Raw genomic sequence first — 26,812 nt, forward strand, 5'->3', positions numbered from 1 at the left:
AATAAAAATATGGTTGGCAGAAGTGTCTGCCGCCACACTAGTCTTTATAAATGAAAAACTAAATTTGAATTAAACATTGTTTAGAAGATAAAAAACTTGCTATTTTTTTATTTACAAAAAAACTTGTTCAATAATGTATATTTGGGTCTGAAATAAATATTACATGAAAGTTAATGTATTAATGTATGGATGACATAGAGTAAAGATGAGAAGCACGAAGAAGTGGGAAACACATCTTCTATCGCAACTTTGTATTAATCTATCATTGTTTTTCATTGGTGAAAAAATATAACATTAAGATATATTTCTGTCTGAATGTGAATTAAAAATAGATAGTTGGGATGTGACTCTTAGAAAGTAAGTGGTAGATAAGGAAGAAAAAACCTAAAACCACACTTTTACACTCACTCTCACAAACGCTGCCATTGCTACTGCTACACTCTTGTTTCTTCTACGAGGGGGCCTTCATACCCCCTCTCTATGCGCTTCAATTAAGGTACACTCACTCTCACAACTCTATTATATGATTGTAGCTAAATGCTTGTAATAGGTTTCAATTTATGGTGAAGTTGCTATATAATAGAACCAATCACTCAAATTTACTGAAATACTTGTTTCATATGTAGGAATAGAGGAATATCCACAGAAACAGTGGATTCCCCTTCAAAATCAGATAAGTAGAACAGTAGAAGAAAATGCAGATAACTAAAGGAAATTATCCCTCAGTTCCCAGAGCTTTGGGCCCAGCACTATGACCGAAATATTCCCTATATTGATCTCTCCCTGTGCACATCCTTATACAGCTATGCGGAAGTTCTTTGGAATTCAACGAACTTGTGTATAGCATTGTACTGAAGTTCTTTGAATTCCAGTGAAAACTAGTGTAGCCTTATCACTAAAAAGTGCATTTTGGTGCACTATCATATGACACTATGTAGGAATTTGCGTAGAACTAAAAAAGTGCAACACACAGCAGTTAGGATTTTAAGAACTAATTAAAAACTAATACAGTGAATGCAATAGAAAATCGGTACTGGGTAATTAAAGGATGGAGTGAAGGAGATGAGAGTGTTAGGGTTGTAAGAAGAAAGGGGGTCTATGGAGAAGATAGAGTGTGAGGAAGAAGAGTGGGTGAGGAAGGAGATGTGATGAGTAGAGGGGTATATTGGGCTTTTAAGTTTAGTAAAAGATGGGGGTGTTAAAATCACTACCCTTTATCCTAAACCATTCCTATATAGATATTGCTCATTGGCTATATTTGATTGGCACAGGTCATTCCAATTGGAACCTCTCCCTGGTAATTGTTTCATTTTTTTTTGTAATTGCAGTTTCTTGATGCAATCTTCTTAAATGGTGATTTGGCCAAAATATTTAATGACCATAATCTTCTTAAGCGCTGCTTTTAATTTTAATGTCATACATTTATAATCTTTTTGTTATGGTAATATAAATTTTAGGAAAACAAATAATTGGCTTATAAGATCAAACAGTATATTTCTGCTTCCAGTGATAATGACCCAGATAGGTTATTTGTTCTGAGAGTGCTGCTATCTTCCATCTTTCTGAATTATTTATTTGGGCTATTTAGGTGATCTTTCTTTGCATGGAGGCATTGCCTGCTTGATTACCTTCATCTCGAAGGACTTGAAGCCTTGTGGTTTTTGAGAACTTGGAAATTTAGGCAGTGCCCTCACACTGCAAATTTCATTTTACATAATGATTTCTACTGAAACTATACTGCCAGGTAGAAAATTGAAGATCAAATTCTCCACAAAAAGGGTAGAAGTTGATCCTGGGATAAAGTGTGAGTTAAGACAGCAAGTCTCTCACAATGGGTTCTGTAATTCGAAGAAGTCCTCTATGCCAGATTCCAACAAGAGAGGATCACCAGGTAGTACTGAAGGTCAACAGGAGAAAAGACAGAAGATCAACAGAAAAGGGTATTTCCAGTGTGCTACAATCTTGAAGAGTTTAATTTCTCATCCATATAGCTGGGTCTTTAGTAAACCAGTAGACCCTGTAGCATTGAACATTCCAGATTATTTTACAATCATATCCCATCCCATGGACTTAGGCACGATTAAATCCAATCTGGAGAAAAATATTTATTCTGGCATTGAGGAATTTGCATCTGATGTCAGACTAACCTTTTCAAATGCTATGATGTATAACCCTCCAAGTAATGATGTTCATTTAATGGCGAAAGAACTCAACAAAATATTTGACAGAAAATGGAAAGATTTTGACAAACATTGGAAGTGTGAAGACGAGGATGGGAAAAGCATGACTGGAACAATTAAGGAAACTGTGGGAAAAAACTGTAACAGGAAATGTTCCCGCCATAAAGATAAAAGTCGCAATTATCTGAACACAAAGGAATCCAGAAGATTAGTCCATTGGTGGCAAGAGATTCAAATTTAAGTTGTGTTTTATGTGAGGGAGGAAAGCCTTATTGTAACATGCAAGGATACAATATGTTTACTGTAATTGATGAAATAAAATTGATGCTTCTACCAACTTTGTTCTCTGTGCTCAGTACTGCTCTACTATGGTCACATGCTTTGTTTATTTTTGAAAGATGTTATTATATTGGCAATGTTTTGCTCATAGGTGGAGGTTCCTAAGTTATCACAGACTCCATGCAAATTGATTAAGAAAGACTCACACAAAGGTAAGAAGCAGTATGTATACAGTATGGATTTGTGTCTCTTAGAAAGCTAATAGCTGCTTCTTCTATAGGCAATTATGGTATCCGAAAAGCTAATAGCTGTTTATTCTATAGGTAACCATGATGGGGAATGTCATTCTGGTTCTGTTAAGGCCGTCCCCTCACTGTGTCCTGTCAAATGCAAGTGTAATCTGTGTGGTAACGTCACATGCAATTGTGCAATCCCTAGCAATTGCACTCGTGCTTCATCAGGTAGTTTGACTAGACGGCCTTCTAACCGCTTCTTTCTTAACGTGTCGTTTTTGCCTAATGAACTTGTATTTGTTCGTTTAGATATATGTTATGAAGGGCCTGAAGGAGGGAATGCAATTGCACATGGTTCTGATGCTTCGAAATTGGTATCAACAATAACATAATCAAATATCATTAGCAAAATTAGCCTGTAAATTTTAGAAATTTCTTTTATTTTAAAGAAGAAACATTGTCTAATTTCAGGATTGCCAGACTAAAGGTACTTCACCTTCACAGAAGAAATCTGATCCTGATGGTGAGAAGAACTTATGCTTTGTGATATGTTATGTTCTACCTTGTAATTTATACTGATATGGTGGTATACTTGATGTTGATGTTATGCGAAGGAGTTGTAAGTTCTTTGGATAGTGAAGATATGTGTTCTAGTTCTCAGCTTACAATTATGGCTACTGATTCCTCTTCTGCTGAAGATCAGCTTCTCTGTCTTTGGTTCTTCTGTTAACTGCTGCTTTTTGTATTGTGAATTCTTATGAAATTAATTGCTATATTTTTCATTTTTTTAGTATGGAGTGCCCCTGATTTTTCTGTACAGCTGTCACCAAAAAAGGCTCTTCGCGCTGCTATGCTTAAAAGTCGCTTTGCAGATACTATCATAAAAGCACAACAAAAGACACTTCTTGATAATGTAAGGCTAACGTGAGGGTCTCCTGATTGCAGTTCGCCTGGTAAAATGCAGTATGGCCTCTTAATATATTTTTTGTGCACTTCTTTAGAGTGATAAATGTGATTCTCTGAAGATGCGACTGGAAAAGGAGAGATTGGAAAGGATTCAGCGCAAAGGTAAATATAGCATCACTTACGTATTTCTGAGTTAATCTAATTTGGTACAAACATATATGTATGCCTTTTTTCCAATATTCTTTTGCATTTTCTTATTGTTTATTGTTTTACGAAGGAACTACGTGTTTGCCTTTACTTCTTATCATCAAGTTGATGGTAATTTGATTTTGATGTTAATTGTGTGGACTTTTATGCTTTCATTATACTTGAATTGTGGTTAGAGATTATTTGAAGTGACTTGCTTGCTTGGATACTGAGAAATGTAATTCAATTCATTTGTGATTTACCATTTTGTTCATGATATGCTGCATAACAGAGAGAGCTAGAATTGAAGCTCAAATTAAAACTGCTGAAGCCGCAGCAAGAATGAGGGCTGAGGAAGAATTGATGCTCAAATTAAAACTGCTGAAGCCGCAGCAAGAATGAGGGCTGAGGAAGAATTGATGCACCGGAGAGAAAAGGAAAGAGAAGCTGCACGCCTTGCAATACAAAAGGTATAATCCTACTCTCTCCCCCATGTGTGTCTGCATAAATGTTGTGACTTCAAATTTATTTTTTTGGATGAACAAAACTGTTGAATTTTGAATCATTAATGAGATTAAGTTTCATTCTTCTTTTGTAGATGAAAAGAACTGTTGAGATAGAACATAATATGGAAATCATTGAAGAACTTGAAGTTTTGAGTGGCTGTACCCTATCTTATAAAGCCATGGGCAGTAGAAATGGCTATAAAGCTGCAATGGAGACATGGGAATTACCTCAGCGTGAGAACCCATTGGAGAGACTTGGTTTGTTAATTAAGGATGAATATGCTGCGGATGAAGATGATGAGGTTTGCTGGAAAGAAGGGGGAATTTCATAGTTATAATATCGATGTGATTCTACAAACTTTTATCATGTATATCTTTGTTTGATTTGATAGGGAAACAGACAATGATTGTATAAATGCATATATATATATATATATATATATATGATACTCGAGCTGTACATCAAACTGGAAGAGGTCTCATATCATTTCTAATCCATGTAGCCGGTTAAACTGTTTGATTGGACTGGTTGATGTCATATATTATATAATTAAAAAATACACGTAGTTTAAAGTTAATGATGAATGAGGGTTGAGATGTGAGAGTTTTACATTTGATTTTAATGCATTTGTTCATTTTTTTTAATTTGAACAAAACTGCTGGTCCTATCACTTGGTTTAAAGGCAGTTTACCTGGTTTTCAGCTGTTTAAAATAGGTTGACTAATTGGACGGTCTTCTAGCTTGTATTTAGCACTATAGCAGTGCCTTCCCAGTTGGACTGTCTGGTCCAAACAACCCTCCTTTTATGTGTTAACAAAAAAATTATGGTAAAATTTCCATTGAACATCTAGTGTTTTTTGCCTGGTGTGGTCTTACAAAGAATCTCATCCATCTCCAGAAGTGGAAGCACAACTCTTCCAACTCAGTTTGTTTAGCCTTTTTACTAACAGACTTATTTTATCTTTAGTTTGTCTGGAATTGTTAAGTACATAATATATATATATATATATATATATATAAAGTTGTGGCCTAACAAATACAACAGACATCAATATTTCATGCTAGAACAAAATGCAACATCAAGGATTGTCACATTACAGGGAACCAGTTTGCAATGAAAACCAAAATAACATCAATTTTCAGGAACACAAATGTAGCATCTAAGTATTATAATATCAAAATTTTCCAACAGCATCAGAGTTATTAGTGCTCATCAAGCAACTACACCAGTTAGACTCCAGGAATTGGATACTGACTAGTGAGAGCTTCAACTTTCCTGCGCAACTCTGTAATCTTGTCTCCCAAAGGAAATTCAGGAGATGATATAAACTTCAGAAAATCTTGAAGCTTTGTTCCTGGGGCCAAACTCTTGGCTTCAAGACTTATCTGCACACCCTCATGAATGAAGTCGGCGATTAATGCAAATTCTTTCTCACCGAGTCCTCTCGTTGTCATTGCGGGTGATCCAATGCGGATGCCTCCTGGAACTAGAGCACTCTTATCGCCTAGTATAATTAAACTTGTCAGATATACTTAACAAACGAAGCATAAACATCACAAACAATAAGAAATGGCAAAGTAAATGATACACAACAAGCAGTAGGAGTCTCACCAGGCACTGAATTCTTGTTGAGGGTCATGGAAGCCAAGTCAAGAATTTTTTCCGCCCGAGCACCATCAATACCCTATATGTGATGCTGATTAGCCCGAGTTAAAAGGAACAGGGTCCAACTCTCCATAATCCATATCAGATTATGCTTATGATAAACATCAATATTTAAAATCATGTCTTTTCGCAATGAGAAAATTCAGCAATTCTACATATTATAATGAGTTGAGAGAACTCAGCATTTCATTGACACATAAAAAGGAAGAGCAAAAGGCTTACAGCTGGTCTCAGATCCACAAGAACCAGGTGATTATCGCTACCACCAGAAACCAGTTTATACCCGTGCTCGGTTAACTGTTTCGCGAGAGCTCTACAATTGGAGACCACCTACAGGATTGTAATTGTGTAAGTATTGTTGTAGGTAAGTACTGGTGTCCAATTCTAGACAATGATGAAAGGAACATACCTGGTTTTGGTAAATTTTGAATTCCGGAGATTGTGCATGCTTCAAGCAAACTGCCAATCCTCCAATTGTGTGATTATGAGGACCACCCTGAATAATTCCACACTATCAAAATCACAAACTAGGAAGACAAACAAGATGAATGAATAGAAAACCATAGGTGCAAAGGATGAGATCCTCGCATGTTCTCAATCGAAATAGCTAATAGAGACCTAATTAGAGGGGATTTATAATAACCTGTAGACCGGGAAAAACAGCATTGTTAATAGCAGTCTCCAGATCAACTCCATGCACGGGATCTTTCTTGTAGAAGATCATACCACCTCTAGGACCTCTCAAAGACTGGATGAAAATATCAAATACATCAAATCACTGGTCTGTAAGTATGACAAATATAATAAAATGCAGCACAGACAATGGCAGATCTTGCTTAAAATTTTGGAGCAAATGGTTACAGTTTACATAGGTAAACAAGTAGTAATTTGAAAATAAACTTGTTAAAGATACATAAGAAACCAGCAACATTGATTACCGAACTAAGATTTATAACTTCGGACTTCATACTCTTTATAAATTGAGTAATGTTATATCCTCCTACAAATTATCCTACCCACAAGAAAGTGACACATTTCACTTGTAAACCAATTATTAATAAACTAAGTATCACTTTGTGACACATGTCCATTCTACTTGATAGGAGGATTTAGTAGGAGGATATATCATTTTCATTATAAAATTTGTTTATTAGTTCCCTTTGTCCCACTTTAATTGTCACTTTAACATTTTTCATGATAATTATCGCTGTAGGAAATCAAGAAGCGTGAACTACTTTTTCCTTTGTTTGCCCTTATTAAATAGAGTGTGATAATGATGAGAGTGGGTTGTTACAGATATTTTGGTCAACTAACGCCTTCAATAATTTCCTTAATATGTGTTCATTAACTTAAAGCAACAGTTAAAGTGGGACGGAGGGAGTAGTTATTATAGTTTTAGAGAAAACAAACAAAAATCATGAAAATAACTTATATTGCAGGTTTGAAGCATCATTGATTTTTTTGTCATTTACTGGAACATAGTTGGGATATGGCATACTTAATTTTAAACGTGAAGGCGTGAAAAAATAGCTAAACACGACTACAAATGTAATCATGAATAATACATTGTTTGAGACAAAAAAATCATTCTGTTCACCATTGTTATCGAGTAAACAAATAATTCTGTTTTACAAAAATAAAATAAATTCTTCCTTTTACTTTGAATCGAAAACTAGAAAGCATAACAGAAAAACTCAAGGCATACCTTGTGAGTTGTGGTCGTCACAATATCACAATATTCAAAGGGATTATTGAGCACAGATGCAGCAACAAGCCCACTTATGTGAGCCATATCCATCATAAGAAAAGCACCTACTTCATCTGCAATCTTCCCATGCATATAGTATGTACTGTGGTTAGTTTTTATCAACAAAAATAATTACATAATTTGAAGAGATATTAGATCATTAGCAAGACATAATTCCAGAAATGTACAAGTACCAAACATACTTTTCTAAAGCGAGGATAGTCAATGTCCCGAGGATAAGCACTAGCACCAGCAATAATGAGTTTTGGTCGGAAGAGATTAGCAGTTTTCTCCAGCATATCATAATCAATAAGACCTATTGTGATTGCAAACTATGTTAAAATATTAAGTTATACAACAATAACCCAATATATCTGCTATAAATTAGAAAACAAAACGAACAAACCTGTTGATTCATCAAGTCGATAAGGCATAGATTCAAAATAAATTGATGTGCCTGATACACGCCTTTTAGGTGTCATGAATCCATGAGATAGATGTCCCCCATGCGGCAAGTCCAAACCCTGGTAACTTACCGAAACACGTTAGGACAATCATAAGATAGACTGCCATTTTGGAATAGTTAAAATCAAGTGATGGAAAATAATCGATACCATAATTCGATCATGTGGTTTAAGAATTGCAGTGTACACAGCAAAATTAGCTGGGGAACCAGATAATGGTTGAACATTTACACCCCAATTCTTTCCATCTACATGAAATGCAGCCAATGCCCTTTCTTGACATAGGATTTCAAGCTCATCAATGTACTCGTTGCCACCGTAGTACCTTACATGTATAATAATATAATGAGGAATCAATCATCGAAATTACGTAAGAAGAAAAGAAAGGAAACATTTATAACATTCTCATTTTTAAAGGAAAGGAAGAAGTCAAAGTTACCTTTTGCCGGGTAGTCCTTCGGAGTACTTGTTTGTCAGGCATGAACCAACTGCTTCCATCACTGCTCTAGATGTGAAATTCTCAGAAGCAATGAGCTCGATACTTTTATATTGTCTGTCCTTTTCCTTACCAATAATTGCATGAACCTCAGGATCAGCTTCACCCAAGCCATGATCCAGAAAGCTGCTCCCATCACCTGATACTTGCATGTAATTCCATGGAGAAAAAGTCAACCTTACGGAATAAATTCAAATATTATTTTATTGATATAATCATATCAAAATATTTGAACTGGACAAAGAAAATGAACACTACCCCAGAGAAAAGAATGCAGAAACAATATTACAAATAAACTTCATCATCATAAAGGAGATTTACTCAACCATAACTCAAACACTAGATCTTGTTATACTTATATTACTCGATACTAACACCATACAGGATAACATGCTTAAAACATTGTGCCGTGAAACAAAATATCTCCAATAGATACAGAAGGAAAAATAAAGAATTTAGAAGACTAAATACTCGTGAGTAAAAAGAAAAGGAAATTATCCATGCCATCCTACAAGATTCCAAATTATATTTCAGCAACTGTAGTCATAATCCATTAGTGGATGCAAAACAAAACAGTGAACCTCAATTCAGTTGCTAGGGAAGCTTCATACATGTTCTATAAACAACTCTGACTATCTTAAACATTTGAATATTCTCTAGGCCCCTCGATAATCAATATAAATAGGCAATTCACAGACAAGTGAGACAAAACTTGTTCAAAAAAGATGGTACAAAACAATTACCTCCAATTTCTTGCACAGCAATAGGCAAAGATGAGGGTCCCCCAGTGACTAAACTTGCTTCAACAGGAGATGCTTTACAAGGCGTCACATTACAGAACTTTACTCGAGGCATAAATCCATTACCGGCACACCCTTTTGCATGGATTTTTGTCCCCTTGGTGGTCCAACGAGGTTGCAAAGAACCCATCATTGCTACACCAGTACACCCTTGCATCCTTCTCTTGTGATTTTATGATTCAGAGTTATACACCACCCTACATGGTTCATAATTCATTGTACAATGAAATTTAAATGACAAATCACTACATAAAATGTTACATGAGTACCATAAAAGAAAAACAGTTGAACTTAAGTAACCCTCGAAAACCTTTATCGCTTTGTTCCACGGCTTGCTCCTTAGGGTCCATTTGGATGGAAGAAATTCAGAGAGAAGGATAGGGAAGACAAATTTTCAAATTAAAAATAATTATTTAATGCTTTTATAAATAAATATGGGATGACAAGATAAATTTCATAATAAACTATCACTATTTCTTATTTATTTTAAAAAAGATTGTGTGACTCTTAACTTCAAATTGAAAAATGTGATTAAACTACCTTTCCCTCTGAAAAGCTTCAAAACCCAATTCTCAAACAAACCACGAGATTGTTTTGTTAGGATCATGTCAAAACAAACGCTTTCAATAATGAATGAAAGTACCAAAATTATCACTTTTTTGTTAACATTTCTAACTTCTAGCAAATACTTTCAGAAAAGCCGGAATCACTTATGAAAGTTTTAAACATACACAAGAATCCCTTGCTCTCATTTATCACAGGATACTTCAACAACTCATACACACTAGTCTTATACGTTATTTTACATATGTTGAGGAATTCTACAGTACACCCTAGAGTTTAAAGTTGTTTTATTTTTCGACCCAATTGGTCAAACAATTCTGAAACTCATAAAAATCCACATGGTCAAAAATATGTGGTTTTGAAAACATGGGCATCATAAAAATTGAACCTTTACCCTGATTTTCAACAACAACAACAAAGAGAGAACATATAAAGGTAAATGAAAAATTGGGATTTTTCAAATATGGCATGTACACTAGCCACAATAAACGTAATTTATTTAATAAAATAACATGAAAAATGAAATATGTTATGTAGTTAAGTGGAATGAACTCACCTGAGAGTGAGAATAAGAAGAAGAAAAACGCAGATAGAGAAGTGAAAATGAAGAGTGCAAGAGAAAGTAGGAGCGGCGCGCAACAACAGGGTAAATTTATTGTTTAAGGAAGAAAAAAAATAATGTTTTAATATTGACAGAAATGTTGGACTTGTTTTTAAGAAACTTGTTTGGCAATTTAGATGCTGGCGTCAAGCCCAATACAGAAAAGCATGGAATAATTGATCAAAAAAATATTTAATTAATAAATTTTTAATTTAAATTATTTTTGAATTAATTAATATAAATGATATATGAAGTGACATATTTTTGAATCCCAAATATCCTTTCAAAGTGAAAATAAAATGGGTTCATAAGGAGGAAAAATGAGAGAGAATTCAGAAAATGAGAATAAGAAGAAAAATATTTAATTCATTTTAAAGTTGAGTATAAAGAAGAAAAATATGGATATTAAACTTATATCAGATAGATTGTGTTTTTAGATTTTCATTATAACTTTGTGATAAACGGGAAAAAAATATTAACTCATTTTTTTGAAACTTTTTTGTTTGAGAGTTTAGTTGAAGTGTGTTCCTAAAATTTAATTCTAGTAAATAAGTTATTTGGTAAATTAGCTTTGTGAGCAAAGTCTACCTCTTTAATTTAGCTTTTGACTCAAATTTATAACTTGTTCATTTTTTACATGTCTAACTATGCAAAAGGGCACATAAGTTTTTGTCAAATTTTCCTTTTCAGCCAACCAAGGGAGATAAAGTTAGTTTTCATCCTTACATAATATTTATATTCTTATACTAGTCCAAGATATAACACGTGATTATTCTTTCATTTAAGAAAAATAAATTTTATACTCCACTACTAATCACAATGATAAGTAGATATTAAACTTTTCATTTAATCTAATATTTTATTGTATATCCAATAATATTTGTGATCTCATGGATTGAGTAATAAACTAGTATTTTTCAAAGTGTATGACAATCACTAAAAAAATGTCACTCACAATAATCGAATTATTGTTATGATCTAACGGAACTTATATCACTATATCAACGTCTTATTAGTTAAACTAGATACCTTCAAATTAAATTCACTACCTTTAAGAAAAATCTTTGCATTTTGACAATATGCATCAATTGCATTCCAATGAAAATCGAAAATAATCTGATTTGGATTGGTATCGTTCCTAGAGTTAGAATCAAAAAACTGAATCACATTGATCAGTTTTAAAAAAATCAATCTAATCACATTTGATTTTTTTGATTTTTGTACATTTTTTTTACCAAATTTTTGTTTTATTTTTTTATTAGTTTAGATTTGAATACATCCACAACCTAGGATCAAGTATTCAACAAAAATGTATTTCTATAATCAAGTTATATTCCTCTAAATAATATTTATTTTATTAGAAATAGGACCTCGTATATTTCATCTTAACAAATCACACTTATTAATTAGCCATATGAAAAATATATTATTATTATAATTGGGTTGAATCGACTTGTACAACCAGAAAATTATATTGATACAGTATGACAATTATATCGGTCATATAACTAAATAGGTTAAAACTGTAAAATACTAGAAAAATTGGTCACTGAAGTCAAAATCGATTTGATATAAAGATTTTACTATTTTTAAAATGAACATACAATATGATATTGGTCTATAACATAATTAATTATTAAACAATTTCAATAATTAAGTTATATAATACAAATAATAATATTTATACTAATAAATATAATATATAGTATATTTATTAAAATTAGCGTGTTGACAGATATTTCGTGTCTGCAATAAAATAGTATATTGATAAAAAAATAGACTAATAAAAAATATTAAAAAGACTAATAAAAAAATTAATTTGAGAAAAGGGAGAGATTTCCATATGGAAGTTCAAAACAAACAGTGAACTTGGAAAAGCAGTTATTATTTGAGGAAAAGGGTAAACGTAAGAAAAGTCAAACCACAGAAAGCAATTGGTTTTGGCGCTCCTTCGAATCTTCTCTCTCTCCCTCTTTCTCTCTCTTCTTACCAAACTTCCCTTTTTCTTCTCTCTTTCAACTTTCTCTCTCTTCTAGATCCACCGTCACACCATGGCCACTTCCAACTCCACCTCCGATGACGGAAACCACCGCATTACCACCGTGTCCTCAGAATCAGCATTGATCTTCATGGGAACAGGTTGTTCGAGCACGGTTCCCAACTTAAAGTGCATGCTCCGTCCTTCAGATCCTCCATGCCCCGTTTGTGTTCAATCATTGTCAATTCCACCAGAGCGTAACCCTAATTACAGGTTCCTTAACTTTTGCAACAATGTATTGTTATGAATTATAATCATCAATCAATGTTTTCTTGTTCACATTCATTATCATTGTTTTGATTCATTGGTTAACGATGCAGATGCAATACGTCGCTTCTGATTGATTATTGTGAAAGCAATGGGAACCATAGTTACATATTGATTGATGCTGGCAAGTCTTTCAAGGAAGCTGTACTTAGATGGTTTGTTCCTCATCAGATTCCAAGAATTGATTCTGTTAGTTTTTCATCTCCACCTTTTTCTTATTTATCAATTTATGTTATATGTTTGTTTCACTGCATATATTTGGAACATTGCACATGTGGATTTTATGTTATCAATAAAAATTACACCTGATATTTACATCTTTGTTAGGTTGGGCTTATACTAGAAAAACAGAAGTTGAAAAGTCTGAATTCCAGGTTTTAGAAAAATCCCACAAAAAAGGACGGAGAAGGTAAAAAACCACCTTTTTAATAAGTGTAGGCATGTAGCCAAAATGTAAAACAGCTTCTGATTTATATAAAAGCTATACAATGAAAATCACAATTTTAGCACCAACAAGACCAGCACATTTGGTAGATGGGTAAATAGTTGGGTTCTTTAAGCATGATGTCTGGGGTAAATCCTACTAAGGTGATTTCTACGCATTAAAAGGGATTAATTTACGGCTATCGGGAGGGACACCCTTGGTCTTATGAAAAAATCACTTTACTATAATATTTTTGAATCACTTTTTTAATCAAACAAATGGACCCTACGTTTACTACACACTTCTGCTTCAAAATATTATCAACGACTTAAAAATAGTGCTTTATTACTATCCAGGAACCAGGACATAGATCTGGGTTGTTTATGTATACTAAAGTTTAACTTAGTAATAAAATAACAAAAGTTGTATTTATTATTCATCACAAAGAGACTGTATATCTCAGCACCTGATTGTTTCCAAGGGATGTTCCAGTCTAGATACACACTGGTAAGGATATTTAATGTACGCTATGAAGAGAGGACATGGCCATGATGAAGGCATCAAAGTATTTATGGAGCAATGAAAAGCTCAGTAATGTTGCCATTTCCGTGTGTTCGGTAATGTAAGTATGTAACCAGTAAGGTGAGCAGACAAAGCAATGAATTGTACCACAGTGCCACTACTAGTTAACAAAATTAGAATCAAAGTTTTCTTGTTTATCGTGAGAATGTCAATAGTCTGAGCAGAGCGTCTTAAAATGTGTGGTTGCTATTGGTACATTGTATAGCTTGAACCTATGGTGCCACTCTGTAAAGGGACATAAAATTATTTGCAGAAGTGATGCTGAGGTTCATAATCTTTTTAACATTCTCACTGAGAAGAAAGTCATTTTTCTAGAAAATAATATATGAAAGAATCATAAACCACAGAGTACGGTATCTGCATTTCTTATTGACCTTTGAAATTTGAAAACATCAATTTATTACAAATGAGCTTTAGATTAGTTTTCTACCTCATCTTTATTATTTCCATAATATTTTTTTTGACCTGAAGCTCACATTAGAGAAAAAATAATTCTTGCTTGAATTGCAGATTATTTTGACTCATGAACATGCCGATGCAGTCCTTGGATTGGATGATGTACGCAGTGTGCAGCATTTTAGTCCAACAAATGATATAAATTCTACCCCCATATATCTAAGTCAGCATTCAATGAATAGGTGTGTGTGCCTCTAGTAAAAATTGCTTATTACTTAATTTACTGATAAAATAACACTGGATCCCTGATTTAGCTGAAATACACACACGTCCCTGCTATTTTCAAACCTACATAAACATCTCTTAAGATTTGAAAGGAAGTAATAAGCAAGGTTGTTAAAGCCTAGAGTCAACCTTGGAGCAGGAAGGGAGTAGCATAACACGAAGCGCAGCTCCACTTAAAAAAGCAGAGGGAAAAGATAGAAAAGAGTGGGTTGACATGGCTTGTTAAAAAACAGAGGGAAAAGATAGAAAAAAGAGTGGGTTGGAAAGGAGTAATGTTTTTGGGGGAAAAAACAAAAAGATTTTTGGTGAAAATGCACAACCCTATTGTTGTTGTTGTGTGATTTGAGAAGAAGAGATGAATGAATAAAGAAATAGTGCACATGATTTTTATAGAAATGAGTAAATGATTTTTTTTGATAAAATGCAAAGTTTTCACCATGTGGCAGCAGCTGTAAAGAGATGAAAGGTTTATGCAATTGGTGGCTGAAGATGAAAGGGTTAGGTTTTTTTTTAGAACAAGTTAGGCTTAAAATTAGGTTAAAATTGGGTTTGGGCCAGAACCGGGTCAAAGCAAACCTGAAACTGCAGAAGGCATTTGAAATGACTGTCTTCTTCCTCAACTCGAAAAAGCGCAGCGATTCTGCGATTCTACGCTTCAACACGTCGCTCCGCCACGCTCTGCCCGTTTCAACACGGTTTCCACCATGAGAAGTGTTGAATCGTACGATTCAACGCTTTGGAGCGCGCTTTTGATAACCATGGTAATAAGAACCCAACAGGCGTTTTTCTGTAACAAAAATAGTAAGAGAACCATCATACCTTGCTCAAATGCAAAATGTTACTGAAATATCAAGGCTTCAAGAGTTTAGTACTGGGTAAATTGGCTTTGGCTTAGAAAAACCCAAATGGGAGTGTCACTACCATAAAATATTAGTTATACTTGTCACGATTTGATAAAAATAGAAGTTTTGTTACATCACGCTTGTACACTATATAAACTTCTTTCTTTTAGAAAACATACTTAAGTCCACAACTTGTTCCTGCATACCCTTTTCAAACTATTCTCATATATGCATGTATTTTATGGCCTGATAATGTCAAAATATGTCTTCTTCACACTAAAAAAGCAAAGTGAACCACTTTCTGTGATAGTGTATAATGTTTATCAGTTAAAAGTACTCTATTAATTACTATTGCCCTTCAATTTTCAACATAGATGATGCAATTCATGTTGCTATGGTATCACAAGATGGTGATATGCAAGAACTCGATTAAATAAATGGTTAAAAAAGTTATTCTTTCCAAAAAATACTTTTAGCATTTGCAGCTATTTGAGATGAAATCAGAGTGTTGTATGCAATTCCCAACCATTGATTTAGGAATAGGATGCTTGGGAAATTGTATTGAATACAATATAACTCTTATCTCAGCATTATGTCCCGATCATTTGGTTTTATGGCTTTCTTATGCTCTCCAGTAATTGAATCCATGTTTTAAACTTTGCAACAGCATAAAACAGAAGTTTCCTTATTTGGTTGAGAAAAAACGCAAGGAAGGACAAGAAATACGATGGGTAGCCCAGATGGCCTGGAACATTATTGCTGACAACTTCAATCAACCATTTTTTGCGTCAGGCTTAAAATTCACTCCTTTACCAGTTAATTGCCAGATTCTCTGTCATTAATGGTAAGAATGCAACACTCCTTTTATATTATCAATACTTAATTACTTTATTTGTGCATGTAGGTTATGCATGGAGAGGATTATATCTGTTTGGGCTTTCTTTTTGGCGAGAAAAGTAGGGTGGCATATATATCTGATGTTTCACGGATTCCTGTTAGTACAGAGTATGGTACGTTTTTAGTTTTTAATTAGTTTCTACGTGCTTGGACATGTGTATTTTTTCATCAGTGCTATCTCAAAAAACTGTTCTGAGTGATAATTTATCCATCTGTTTTATCAGCAATTGTGACTCTCTTGATTGAAAAAGAACAGCAACATTGGTCAATGATTGTTGTCACTTAGTGTATGTGTGGTGATGTCATTATTACTATAATTTGGATGGACTTAAATTCTTAGCTTGCAAAAGCATTTTCAATACTAGGAGTCACTTTCATTTTTGAAGCATTTATACATCATAATTAAACCCTGTGCTGAATTATGCTTTCCAACATCTGACATGTAGCAGTAATTTCTTTTTACAGTCATTTCAAAAAGTGGAGCTGGACAATTGGATCTTCTTATATTGGATTCGTTGTGTAGGGTCAGTAGTTCCATTTTCATTTGTTATGAGTACAAAATGACAATTTCTGTATTCAAGTTGTATATGTCAATTACATTCTGCTACTGAATTTGCATAATGTACATGATATATCACTAAAGGATTTCTTCATGCACAAAGGGTGTGAATGCATGAGCACTCGACATGCAGAAGTATCTCTGTCATTTTTAAGGAAAGTGAACCTGGTATTTGCATAATTTCTTGTCAGTCAGGTTCTTGGTTTTTTACTTCCGGTCTCTCCCAGGCAGAGAATTATACATGCTTGCACTGTGATAAAGTTCTTCTTAACTGTTGTTTATTATGGCTTGACTTAATCTTTTGTCAATTTGTTTGTGGAATATTAGTGTCTCTTTACATGATTTAATTTTTCATTTATTTATTTTTCTTAGACGAAACAGACATTGCTTCTTTGTACTAGTATAGCAAGTTAATAACCATATCAAAGAAGGCCAATAATATGAATACGCAATGCATATTACTGGACCTAAATACTTCAAAGTTTTCAGATCCTTGAGCACATTTTCATGTTCAAAATAATTAATCCTAATATTCCTTTCATTGCTTCTTCTTTAACTAATATTTATGAAGATAACAACTAAAATTACTATCATTACTGTGATTCAAGCTGTATGATTGGTTATTTGGACTATTGCTTTTCGTTATGCATGTATTATTTTGTTTTTTTGGGTGAAATATTTTTTATACTCTTTTGCCAATTTCATGTATTAGTTTTCTTCTTTCTTTACTTTCTCAGTGATACATGTTTCTTGATATTTTTTTCTGTTATTGCAGACTGGATCGCATAATTTTCACCTTTGTCTTCCACAGGTTTGTGTTGCATTTTACAAAACAATGCTGCCTTTTATATGTACCTGGTGGTGAACTGTTGTTACTAATGGATAATTTTACAGGCTCTTGAAACTGTGAAGAGGTTATGTCCAAAGCGAACCCTATTGATTGGAATGACTCATGAGTTTGATCACCACAGGGACAATGAGCTTTTGACTGAGTGGTCTAGAAGGTACATGTCTTATCCATTTTAAAGCAGTCAATTCTTAACTGCTGCAAATACATAATGTAATAATTGGCCCGAAATTGCATAGTAAGTTAGTAACAGGATCATGTGAATGTAATTCAAATGCATGTCCTTTTTTTCATTAGAATTAAACTGTATGTCTTTGCATTGTGTTATATGTTGTGACTTTTAGAAAATGTTAAGTTGATTCTTCTGTTATTGTGCTCAGGGAAGGAATTCCAGTGCAGCTTGCTCATGATGGTTTGAGAGTCCCCATAAACTTATAGTAAGGTAAGGGAATGCTGGTGGACCTGAATCTCTGTTTTTCTCATCAAGAGAGGCACATAAAGTACTAGGATATAAATTATTCACTATGATCAGTGGCAAGCATTCCTAAATGGTCACACTGCTGGAATATTTTACCTATTTTCTTTTCTTTTGTAGACATTGCATTCATATTGATCTACATTCAGGGTGTGTGTAAGATGATGGGAAGAATAGGTAGAAAAGTGGGCTGGGAGTGAAATTTTAGCGGGATAGAAATGTTACTTTAAAAAGGACAGTCTATTGACGATGTTCCCATTTAGTAGGATCTGGGATGGATAGATGGACACAGCCTTACCCCCGCAAGCGAAGAGGCTGTTTCCAAGATTAGGATAGTTGCTTGGCAATGGAAAATCACGACGTCACTTTCATACTATATAAGTAAATAAATTATAAACTAGTTTTCGTTCTAAATTTTTAGCCATAAACATTTAGGTACTGATCATGTATTTATCACTGAAACAAGCATGCCATGTTTCTTCTCCTTGTGTGTGTGTTCCTTTATCAGTAGGCATATTGACTTTCAATGAATTATTCTTAACTCTTAAATCTTAATATATGCTATCATGTTCTTGCAGAGGCTAAATCATGTGACTACATACTGAAGGTCATAATTTGATTGTAGAACACCTGAATATTTTTAAATAATGTCCTAAGCTCATAATCTTTCTGAGAAATTTAGCATTTTTTTTTGCAAGAGATGACATTTCCGGATATAATGAGGATAACTTATTCTTATGGAAGACCTGATTTTCTAATTAAATAGCTGATACAGATGGATTGAGTCTTCCATGCAAATGCAGTATACTTGTACAAGTTTGCCTAAAAGTCTCTGAGATAGATATAACATTGATAAGCACTTTGTGACTCACATTAGGAAGTTTGCTCCTTTGGTTCCTTTTCTTTTTCCTCAATAAGGATGATCTACTTATCTTGATTTCTTTTACCATGTCTTTTGATATTCCAAGCTTTACTTCTTCACTTGAATTTTCTTGAGTTGGATGGTGCTATCTATTTGTGTTCTATTGTGCTCATCATCGAAACAATATATACTTGCACTACCTAGAATATAATTTAGTAAAAGTCATTGTAAGGTGAACTCTAAAGCACATACTTATCAATTTTGTGTCACTGTAAAATCTGAGAATTGGTCACATGCTAATATGATATGGCAATTATACTAGATATACAATTGAACTGGTCAGAGCTGCAAAATATCAGTCAGAATTGATTAAACCATATCATACCATACTAATTAAAACCAGTTTATAATAAAATTCAGAATATACCATAATGTACATTTGCATAATAAAATTCAGAATATACTATAATGTACATTTGCATAATAAAATTCAGAATATATCATAATGTACATTTGCATATCTGCCATAAAGTCAAGATTAAAATTGTAGTATGAAATTTAAAAAATTAGTTTGTTTCAATTATATATAAAAATGTTGAAAGTTAAATAAAGTTTTATTAAATTTAAAACACCCTCATTTCAAGAGATTTCAATAAATAAAAAATGTAACAATGATCAAGGAGAAATTTCCCAGAAATAAAACATCTTTTTTTGTACAAAAGAAATGATGACATGTAAAGTGTAAACACGTTGAAAGGTTGAACTAGTCAATGCGCGTGACCACTGTTTTTTAGTTCCATTTCAAAAGGCTTATTACATTTATGTTGTTAGTCTTTATCATAAACAACACGAGACCAAGAACAAGGAAAAAAACTAGTTGAATTCTTCAAGAGCCAAAGTCAATATTTGGAACCATTCTAGAAAGCAACATTGTTAGTATTCATGGAAGTTTCTGATATGCGTGTCTTGTGGGTTCTTACTTTAATTCACTAACAAAATATTGCATTAATAATATAGTAAGTAGCATGAGAAGAAGAGATTAAAACTTGAGAAAGAAAGAATAAGATGATGACTTGTTATGTACCTTTTGACAACAAGAATTTGGATATAAGCTTCTTTGTTTTCAAGCCAACACTAGTTATTGTTGATGATCTTGTTCATGGACTGAAAGAGTTCTCCTTAAGCACTGAGAGTCTTGGTTGTGTTCAAAGCTCTATATTTAGGAGCATCCATGGAAATATGGTAAGTTTTTGCTTTCTTACGAAAACTTGAGTTATTTTTTAGGGAAGCCTTAATCAGACAATTAAAGTTGTTGTCATATGACAAAAAAGTCACATGTTCAATTCGTAGAATCAGTCTTTTCCATATATAAAGTGAAAGTGTCTACTATATACCCAAATAGTTGGTTAGATCCTTTCTTAGATCCTGCATATAGCGAGAGCCATATAGCACTAAGTTACCCTTTTCAGTTCATTTTTATTGACTTCTCCTAACTTAATTACATCAAATTATCAATAATGAGGTGTATCCGTGTATGTTCTCTTCTGCTTGCTTCATTCAATCTTGTTTGAAACTTTGCTGATTAGTTGATGAAAATCCACTTCTTATTTTATCCAATTGTACCTCAAATTGGACAAAATAGTGTTATTCTTAATTTCAGCTTTGTTTTCCATGTTGGTTTTAGACCACACTAGTTCATGTTCATGAAGAGGTTACTTTGGATCTTCTATATTTCACTAATCACAACTCCAAGTACCACTCTTTTCATGGTAGCCTACCATCTATAATGGTTGATCTGCCATCAATTCATAGTTATGTAGCTAAACATCTTATAATTGTGCTCAATTAATGAAGTTGTTTTTAACATGTGGCTTCTTAGTTGTAATCAATTTCTTAAATTAGAAGTAAATTTCTAAGTTTCTACAACAACTTATCTGATTTTATTGATTGAAGTTTTCCTTGCAGTGAACTTGATCTTTTCATTTTTAAGTTCTAGTAAAACACTACTGTCCTTGCTATCAGTAAATGTATCAGTTTCATTTCTTCTATCCCAGTAATTTTTTTAGTTCCATGTTAGTACTAATAAATAAGTTATTGGTCTAGTAGTGTAAGACCATACTAGATTGATAGGACAAATGTTCGATCCGTGTGAACAATACTTGTTGGAAGGTGCAACCACGCACCCTGAAAGGAATTAGTTCCTTACATAGAAAAGCCGATCCCACCTAGTAGGATAAAGGCTTGGTGTTGTTATTAGGTCAGAGTTAATAGCTTGAATTGATCTCGTTTTCACTAAGCGCATTGCCCATGCTTTTATCACTTTTAGTTATTCAATTGTTCACATTGGGATGAATATTTGTGCTCTTTAATCAGATTATATGGTATGGAGCATGGCAGAAACAATCCAGGAAGGAAAAAATGCAGCTTACCTCAACCCTTGTAAGTATGACCCTAATTACTGGCATGATTTATTTTATTTGCAGCCCTTCAAACAGGATAGCTACCCCACAGTCCAAACTACTTGGACACCTTTATGAATACAAAACATTAACTTTTTCTGAAACCTTTAAGTGAATCAAAGTCACATATGTGACCCTTATCAATTAGGTCCTCAATGTGTGTGTTTGTTTCATAAAAGAAGAATTTACTAGTAGAGCTTTGCATTTCAGCAAAAGAGGATGAAAAGCCTTCTTGTAGACAGATGAAAACTTCTAACAAACTACCCAAAAAAACAAGAGATAAACTAAGGTAGGATTTGGTAGACATGTCAGAATATGAAAGAATAACAATACAGAACTAATAATGGTAAACTAAGTACATACAAAACTTAAACAACATTTGCTGTATGTCAATGAATCACATTTATTTCTGAAGGGCATTTAATGTGATTGCTGACAAGCACAAACCCTTTCAAATGCTGATGAATAGTTTTATAATGTTCATATTTTTGAAACCATTCTGATATTAAAACATATTTTTTGGGTAAATCTGTAACACTAAGGTTTGAACCTATAAATGATATCATGCAAATTATCCAAACCCTTTGCCACTATTCCACTCCAAGTGACTTTCTCAACAATTTTAAAAGTTCTGAAAGAACTGTGGAAAGAGTAGTAATCAAATTGTTTCCTAACTATATGGTTGGTAGAATTGAGACATAATGCTTTTCTTTTAAGAAGCTTTTTGTACACTTTATCCATTGGTTTGAAAACAATGTGTTATTCTTATGTTAGCTTACACCTTAATCAACATACAATGATCAATTCTTTCCCCATCATTCATGTTTTTTATTTATATTTTTTTGATTTACAGAAATCAATGCTAACCAACATATCAGGCATGGCTGTGTTAACAGAACATAGCTTCCTTGAAGCATACGCCGGAGAATCAATAGATGGCTCTCCAAGTGCAAAATTCTCTACCGGAGACATTATTTCCATGAACTCATCAGTCATCACTAGCAGTGACCCTAATGACCTTAATGACCTATGCTATGCAGTCCTCGCAATTTTCCGGTGCCGCTTTGCGAAAATGGAAGGCATAAGTGCAGGGCTTTGCTTGAAAGGACAAAACATACCAAGAGTAGTGTGCATTCATGTTTGGAAGTCCCTGCATTCATGTTACTCATGGATTCTAAACTCAGACCATAGGAAGTGGATGATGCCTTATCTTGAACGTTTCTCTATTGACATGAAGTATGATATTTTCAGAGCAGTTTATGTTAGTGGTGACAGTGTAGTTAATCTTAACTATGTTCCTCCTCATCAGATGTTAGAAAGTGAAAGAGTACTCAGAGCAGAGGACAGGTTATGAAAAACTGAGACTTCTGATAAAGATTTGATGTTTTAAACCATGCTTTTCTGCTAAGTTTCAGTCTCTTTTTTTCTTGTAAATATTGTATATTTACTTTTGGAATGTCAATTTAATGAAAGAACTATTTTCTCTTTTTTTCTGTAACCCTGATAAATTAGATTATTTAGCATTTAGATATTCAATTTTCACTTACCATTGGAAAATAGATGATAAATGTTTTTTTTTCAACATGTTTGGTATGACTTGTAGTATGCTGCTGCATTATCTTATTTTCTAGGCCTAGTTGCTTTGTTTGTCTTTCATGAACGAAAAGACAATTTGCAACTCAACCACTAGACACAGGTAAAGCAATCTTCTCATTTTTAAATCCTAAGTTTGTAACTCATTGTAGCATTGATTCCATGAAGCTTATAAATAGAATAACGGATGCCAAACTTACAGCATTAAAGGAATCTTTTAGTTGGTTGCTTGACTTCAATCTCTAAGTATATTTTATTATTTCTATTAAATAGTTGGTCTAACCAAAGACAATGATCTAGTAATGTAAGGCTCTACTAAGTCAATAGTTCAATTCCTAAGAATAACATTTGCCGAAAGAAGTAACCATATTCTCCAAAACTACAAAATGAGGGGATAAGCTTTGTTATAACAAAAAAAATAGTTGGTACATGTTGATGAGGATTCTCATTTTAAAATTTCCATACTCGAGACATATCACATCTATATGACTAAATCATCATTGATTTCAAAGCCAAATCAAATAATTCCACATTGTTTGACAAAAGGGAAGTGGAAAAAGAAGCAAATTTCCACACCAAAACTACTTTTTGTTATCCAAAAGGTGCAAGGCAACATCATATGATGGCATAAACACCCTTATTCAATGTAATAAAAATCATTTAGTACTAGTCGGTTTAATCAGTAAACTGATCCCAATACCGTTACGGATAATAACTATACTAGTTATATATTTACATTGGTCAAAAACCAACCAATATCGGTCATACGGTTAGTTTAATTTAAAATTACATTTTTAATAAAATGACTTATTTTAACAAAAATGTTTGTATGAGGATCAAACACAAAACTAATATATTTTTATACTTCTAAAATTTGGTCTACCATCGAGTGATATATTTTTTTGGTTTTACAAATTGTGTAAATAAAAGTTGATAACCGATACAATATTAACAACAATACCCTCATGTTTGAGTTGTGCCGACCAAAGAAACGGGTATCTTGTCCTAAAATTATATAACATGTTAAATATGCTGCATTAAGCTTTTGGCTAGCAATTAGCATTAAGCTTGGACATATGTATACTGCATTAAGCTTTTGGCTAGTAATTTTAATTTGAAAATTACCAGCATTCATATATGATAGATTTGACAAAGTAACTATAATAATATACTCAATCGAAAGTTGCTTTATATGATCAAGAGATCTTTCTTACGCCATAACATAACAGCATTATAAATACTTGAAGAATAAGTCACAGCTACGAATCATTCTTTGCCTTGCCATTGATTCCAAGTTTATATAGCAAATTACATGCAGCAATATAGCTACCTTGCCATCTAGATATTCAATCCATTGATAGGAAAATACTTGCCAGAGTATTAGCTTAAATCAATTTATACAATCAGTCAAGATAGTAGTTGCTATTATTCAATGCTTTCACTTCAGCATCCTGCAAAACTTGTATAAAAGAATGGCAAAGCAGAGCACTGCATGATTGGAATACTCTGCTATCACACTCAAAAGCCTTACTAGAAAGTAGACAAATGCTGTAAAAAACAGACACAAATTGACATATAGGTATTGTCCACAATGCTCAAATATTTCACACCACAAAGATAAGTTGAGATATTCAAAATCATGGATTGAGGTTAAAGATACAATTTTCTATCCGATACAGACAAAAGGAAAGTGCTAGCAACTATAGACTTTCTGCTAAACTCTGTTTCAGATGAATTCATGGAGCAACTCAATATTCCAAAAAAGAACAATAAGGTAAAGTTGCTTTAGTCAGTTATATGGTATCGGTATCGTAACATGCTCATCCAACAGCCTATTTACAAGAAATTTCCGCCCAGTTCCTGCACAATGACATAGGCAGAAATTACTTGCCTTTATTTGCTTCAATTGGGGTATTATGCCCTACGTGACTATTTTTCTCATAGGTAATGCCTAGTTATCTTTGGCCATATCATCGAGATCAGAAATAGTACAGAGTTAACTTGCAGTGGATTTTACCTTTGCAAGGGAAACTAGTTCATAAAAACTAAGCAAGTGTCTAATGCTTCTGTTTACCTGCACTAGAACTCATTGACAAAATGAGCCGCCTCATACAATACATCATATGTTTAATTAAATTCAGAGCTTTCCATGTCAAGTTCAACCAAGCACAAAAACAACTGAATTCCTAAAAAACCGAATGTGTTACGCATTTCAAAACAGAGGCAACAGTACACAACCTACTCTTGGCATATATAGTGCAATTCATTCAACAAAGTCTTGTACGTCCTATCATTCAAAACAACATCCTTCTTCCTGCATTCATCAAGCAGTTCAAAGGCTTCATCAGCTTTCCCTTCCCGACACAATCCTTCCAAAACAGTCTTATAAGTCAAATGATCGGGTGACCTATTATTATCCAACATATCAAACATAACCTCAATCGCATCCTTCATCCTCCGATCAAGCGCAAGAGTACAAACCATAATCATATATGTACTACTACTTGGAACAAGATTCTTATCTCTCATTTCCTTATAAAACCTAAAACCTTGATTCACCCTCCCTTTCTCACACAAACCTTTAACAATATAACCATAACTATAAGCATTAGGCTCACAACCATAAAGCCCTAACTCGCGAAAAACTCGAATCGCCTCATCGACTTCCAAACACTTCGAAAACGCCTTAATGATCATATTCAACACGAAAAGATCCGGTATAACACCAGAAGCCTTCATCTGCTTCGTCAACGACCGCACCGAGTGCAAATAAACATAACAAACATTCAACTTATTAAACCTCCTAAGAAGCGAATTGAACAACAACGCATAAGTCTCAAGCGTCGGTTTACAATTCTCCGACCTAAGCATCTTCTTATAAACATCGAAGGAGCGGTTAAACAGAAACTTCCTACCGCAGCAGAATCGAATAATGGAGTTATAGAGAGGGACGCTGACGTCACATGCGCCGGCAATGACCTCATCGACGAGGGTTTCGGCTTGGCGGTAGCGGCGGCCGGAGATGAGGATTTTGATGGCGGTGAGGTAGGTGAGGTCGGTGTGAGAGTAGGAGCGTTGTTGAGCGGTCCAACGGAAAATGTCGAGGGCGAGATCCGGGTCGGTTTGGGCTTTGAGGGCCCGGTTCACGTCGGAAGGGGTAAAACCGGGTTTAAGGTGGTGAACCCATGAGTCGAATTGTTTTTGGAGTGGGGTTATGGATTTGGTGGAATTGGAAGGAATTTCGGTGGAAAATGAGCGGATGAGGAAAGTGTTGGTGAGAGGGAGATAGGGGAGAAGGAATTTGGAAGGAAAGGGAGTGGTGGGGTTGAAGAGGGAACGGAGAATGGGGGAGAAGATTGGCATGGTGATGATAATTATTGGGAAGAAAGAAAGGGAACTAAGAACTTTTTTCTGGGGTTTTAAAAGAGGGTTGATATTTTAACACTTATTTCTATTGACCTTCCAACATCTTTTTTAATTGAAATTTGAAAATCATAAATCAATATTTTAAAATGTTTTTTAAGTTTATTTCTTTAAATAAAAAACCTAACATTTAGTTACAAATATAATGGAACAAGTTAAAGAGAAAGAAGATAACACAATGATCTCAATAGGTTTGATAAACTTGAACTTTGTACAGTATCCCAATTGATTTAA

The 26,812-nt window shown here is 33.8% G+C and overlaps 5 protein-coding genes across 6 annotated transcripts; 3 read left to right on the forward strand and 2 right to left on the reverse strand.

Annotated features, from left to right (window-relative positions):
- The first annotated feature begins 361 nt into the window (after positions 1 to 361).
- Positions 362 to 4,741, forward strand: LOC109341228 (transcription factor GTE12-like). The gene is given in 13 exon segments (XM_019579080.1): positions 362 to 496; positions 1,589 to 2,347; positions 2,350 to 2,426; positions 2,611 to 2,671; positions 2,783 to 2,920; positions 3,002 to 3,066; positions 3,164 to 3,215; positions 3,307 to 3,390; positions 3,484 to 3,605; positions 3,694 to 3,760; positions 4,077 to 4,099; positions 4,156 to 4,254; positions 4,383 to 4,741. Coding segments are annotated over 12 exon segments (1,659 nt in total). The 5' UTR covers positions 362 to 496; positions 1,589 to 1,716; the 3' UTR covers positions 4,623 to 4,741.
- Positions 4,742 to 5,321: 580 nt separating this feature from the next.
- LOC109341229 (serine hydroxymethyltransferase 3, chloroplastic-like) lies at positions 5,322 to 10,690 on the reverse strand. 2 transcript variants are annotated; one of them, XM_019579081.1, is made up of 12 exons: positions 10,585 to 10,690; positions 9,408 to 9,661; positions 8,608 to 8,803; positions 8,319 to 8,493; positions 8,111 to 8,228; positions 7,908 to 8,020; positions 7,663 to 7,785; positions 6,601 to 6,705; positions 6,367 to 6,453; positions 6,180 to 6,287; positions 5,904 to 5,976; positions 5,322 to 5,796 (listed from the first exon to the last, which is right to left on the reverse strand). In XM_019579081.1, the coding sequence occupies exons 2-12, from the start codon at positions 9,619 to 9,621 to the stop codon at positions 5,522 to 5,524; spliced, it is 1,587 nt and encodes a 528-aa protein (XP_019434626.1). In that variant the 5' UTR covers positions 9,622 to 9,661; positions 10,585 to 10,690; the 3' UTR covers positions 5,322 to 5,521. The 2 variants fall into 2 exon arrangements, with proteins under 2 accessions (XP_019434626.1, XP_019434627.1); XM_019579082.1 differs by lacking the exon at positions 10,585 to 10,690 and having other exon boundaries at positions 9,408 to 9,682.
- A 1,916-nt stretch (positions 10,691 to 12,606) lies between these two features.
- LOC109341231 (putative hydrolase C777.06c) lies at positions 12,607 to 19,142 on the forward strand. The gene is made up of 10 exons (XM_019579084.1): positions 12,607 to 12,880; positions 12,988 to 13,123; positions 14,451 to 14,578; positions 16,131 to 16,278; positions 16,368 to 16,473; positions 16,826 to 16,884; positions 17,695 to 17,730; positions 17,814 to 17,923; positions 18,147 to 18,208; positions 18,822 to 19,142. The coding sequence occupies exons 1-9, from the start codon at positions 12,681 to 12,683 to the stop codon at positions 18,202 to 18,204; spliced, it is 981 nt and encodes a 326-aa protein (XP_019434629.1). The 5' UTR covers positions 12,607 to 12,680; the 3' UTR covers positions 18,205 to 18,208; positions 18,822 to 19,142.
- Positions 19,143 to 19,987: 845 nt separating this feature from the next.
- Positions 19,988 to 23,085, forward strand: LOC109341221. Its single transcript, XM_019579073.1, has 3 exons — positions 19,988 to 20,345; positions 21,477 to 21,542; positions 22,416 to 23,085. Exons 1-3 carry the CDS (start codon positions 20,169 to 20,171, stop codon positions 22,914 to 22,916), a joined length of 744 nt encoding a protein of 247 aa, XP_019434618.1. The 5' UTR covers positions 19,988 to 20,168; the 3' UTR covers positions 22,917 to 23,085.
- Positions 23,086 to 24,739: 1,654 nt separating this feature from the next.
- LOC109341220 (pentatricopeptide repeat-containing protein At3g25210, mitochondrial) lies at positions 24,740 to 26,574 on the reverse strand. Its single transcript, XM_019579072.1, has 2 exons — positions 25,346 to 26,574; positions 24,740 to 25,311 (listed from the first exon to the last, which is right to left on the reverse strand). Exon 1 carries the CDS (start codon positions 26,516 to 26,518, stop codon positions 25,394 to 25,396), a length of 1,125 nt encoding a protein of 374 aa, XP_019434617.1. The 5' UTR covers positions 26,519 to 26,574; the 3' UTR covers positions 24,740 to 25,311; positions 25,346 to 25,393.
- Positions 26,575 to 26,812: the final 238 nt, after the last annotated feature.

Source organism: Lupinus angustifolius, unplaced genomic scaffold (assembly GCF_001865875.1).
Source record: "Lupinus angustifolius cultivar Tanjil unplaced genomic scaffold, LupAngTanjil_v1.0 Scaffold_414, whole genome shotgun sequence".
In the NCBI taxonomy this organism is placed as follows: domain Eukaryota; kingdom Viridiplantae; phylum Streptophyta; class Magnoliopsida; order Fabales; family Fabaceae; genus Lupinus; species Lupinus angustifolius.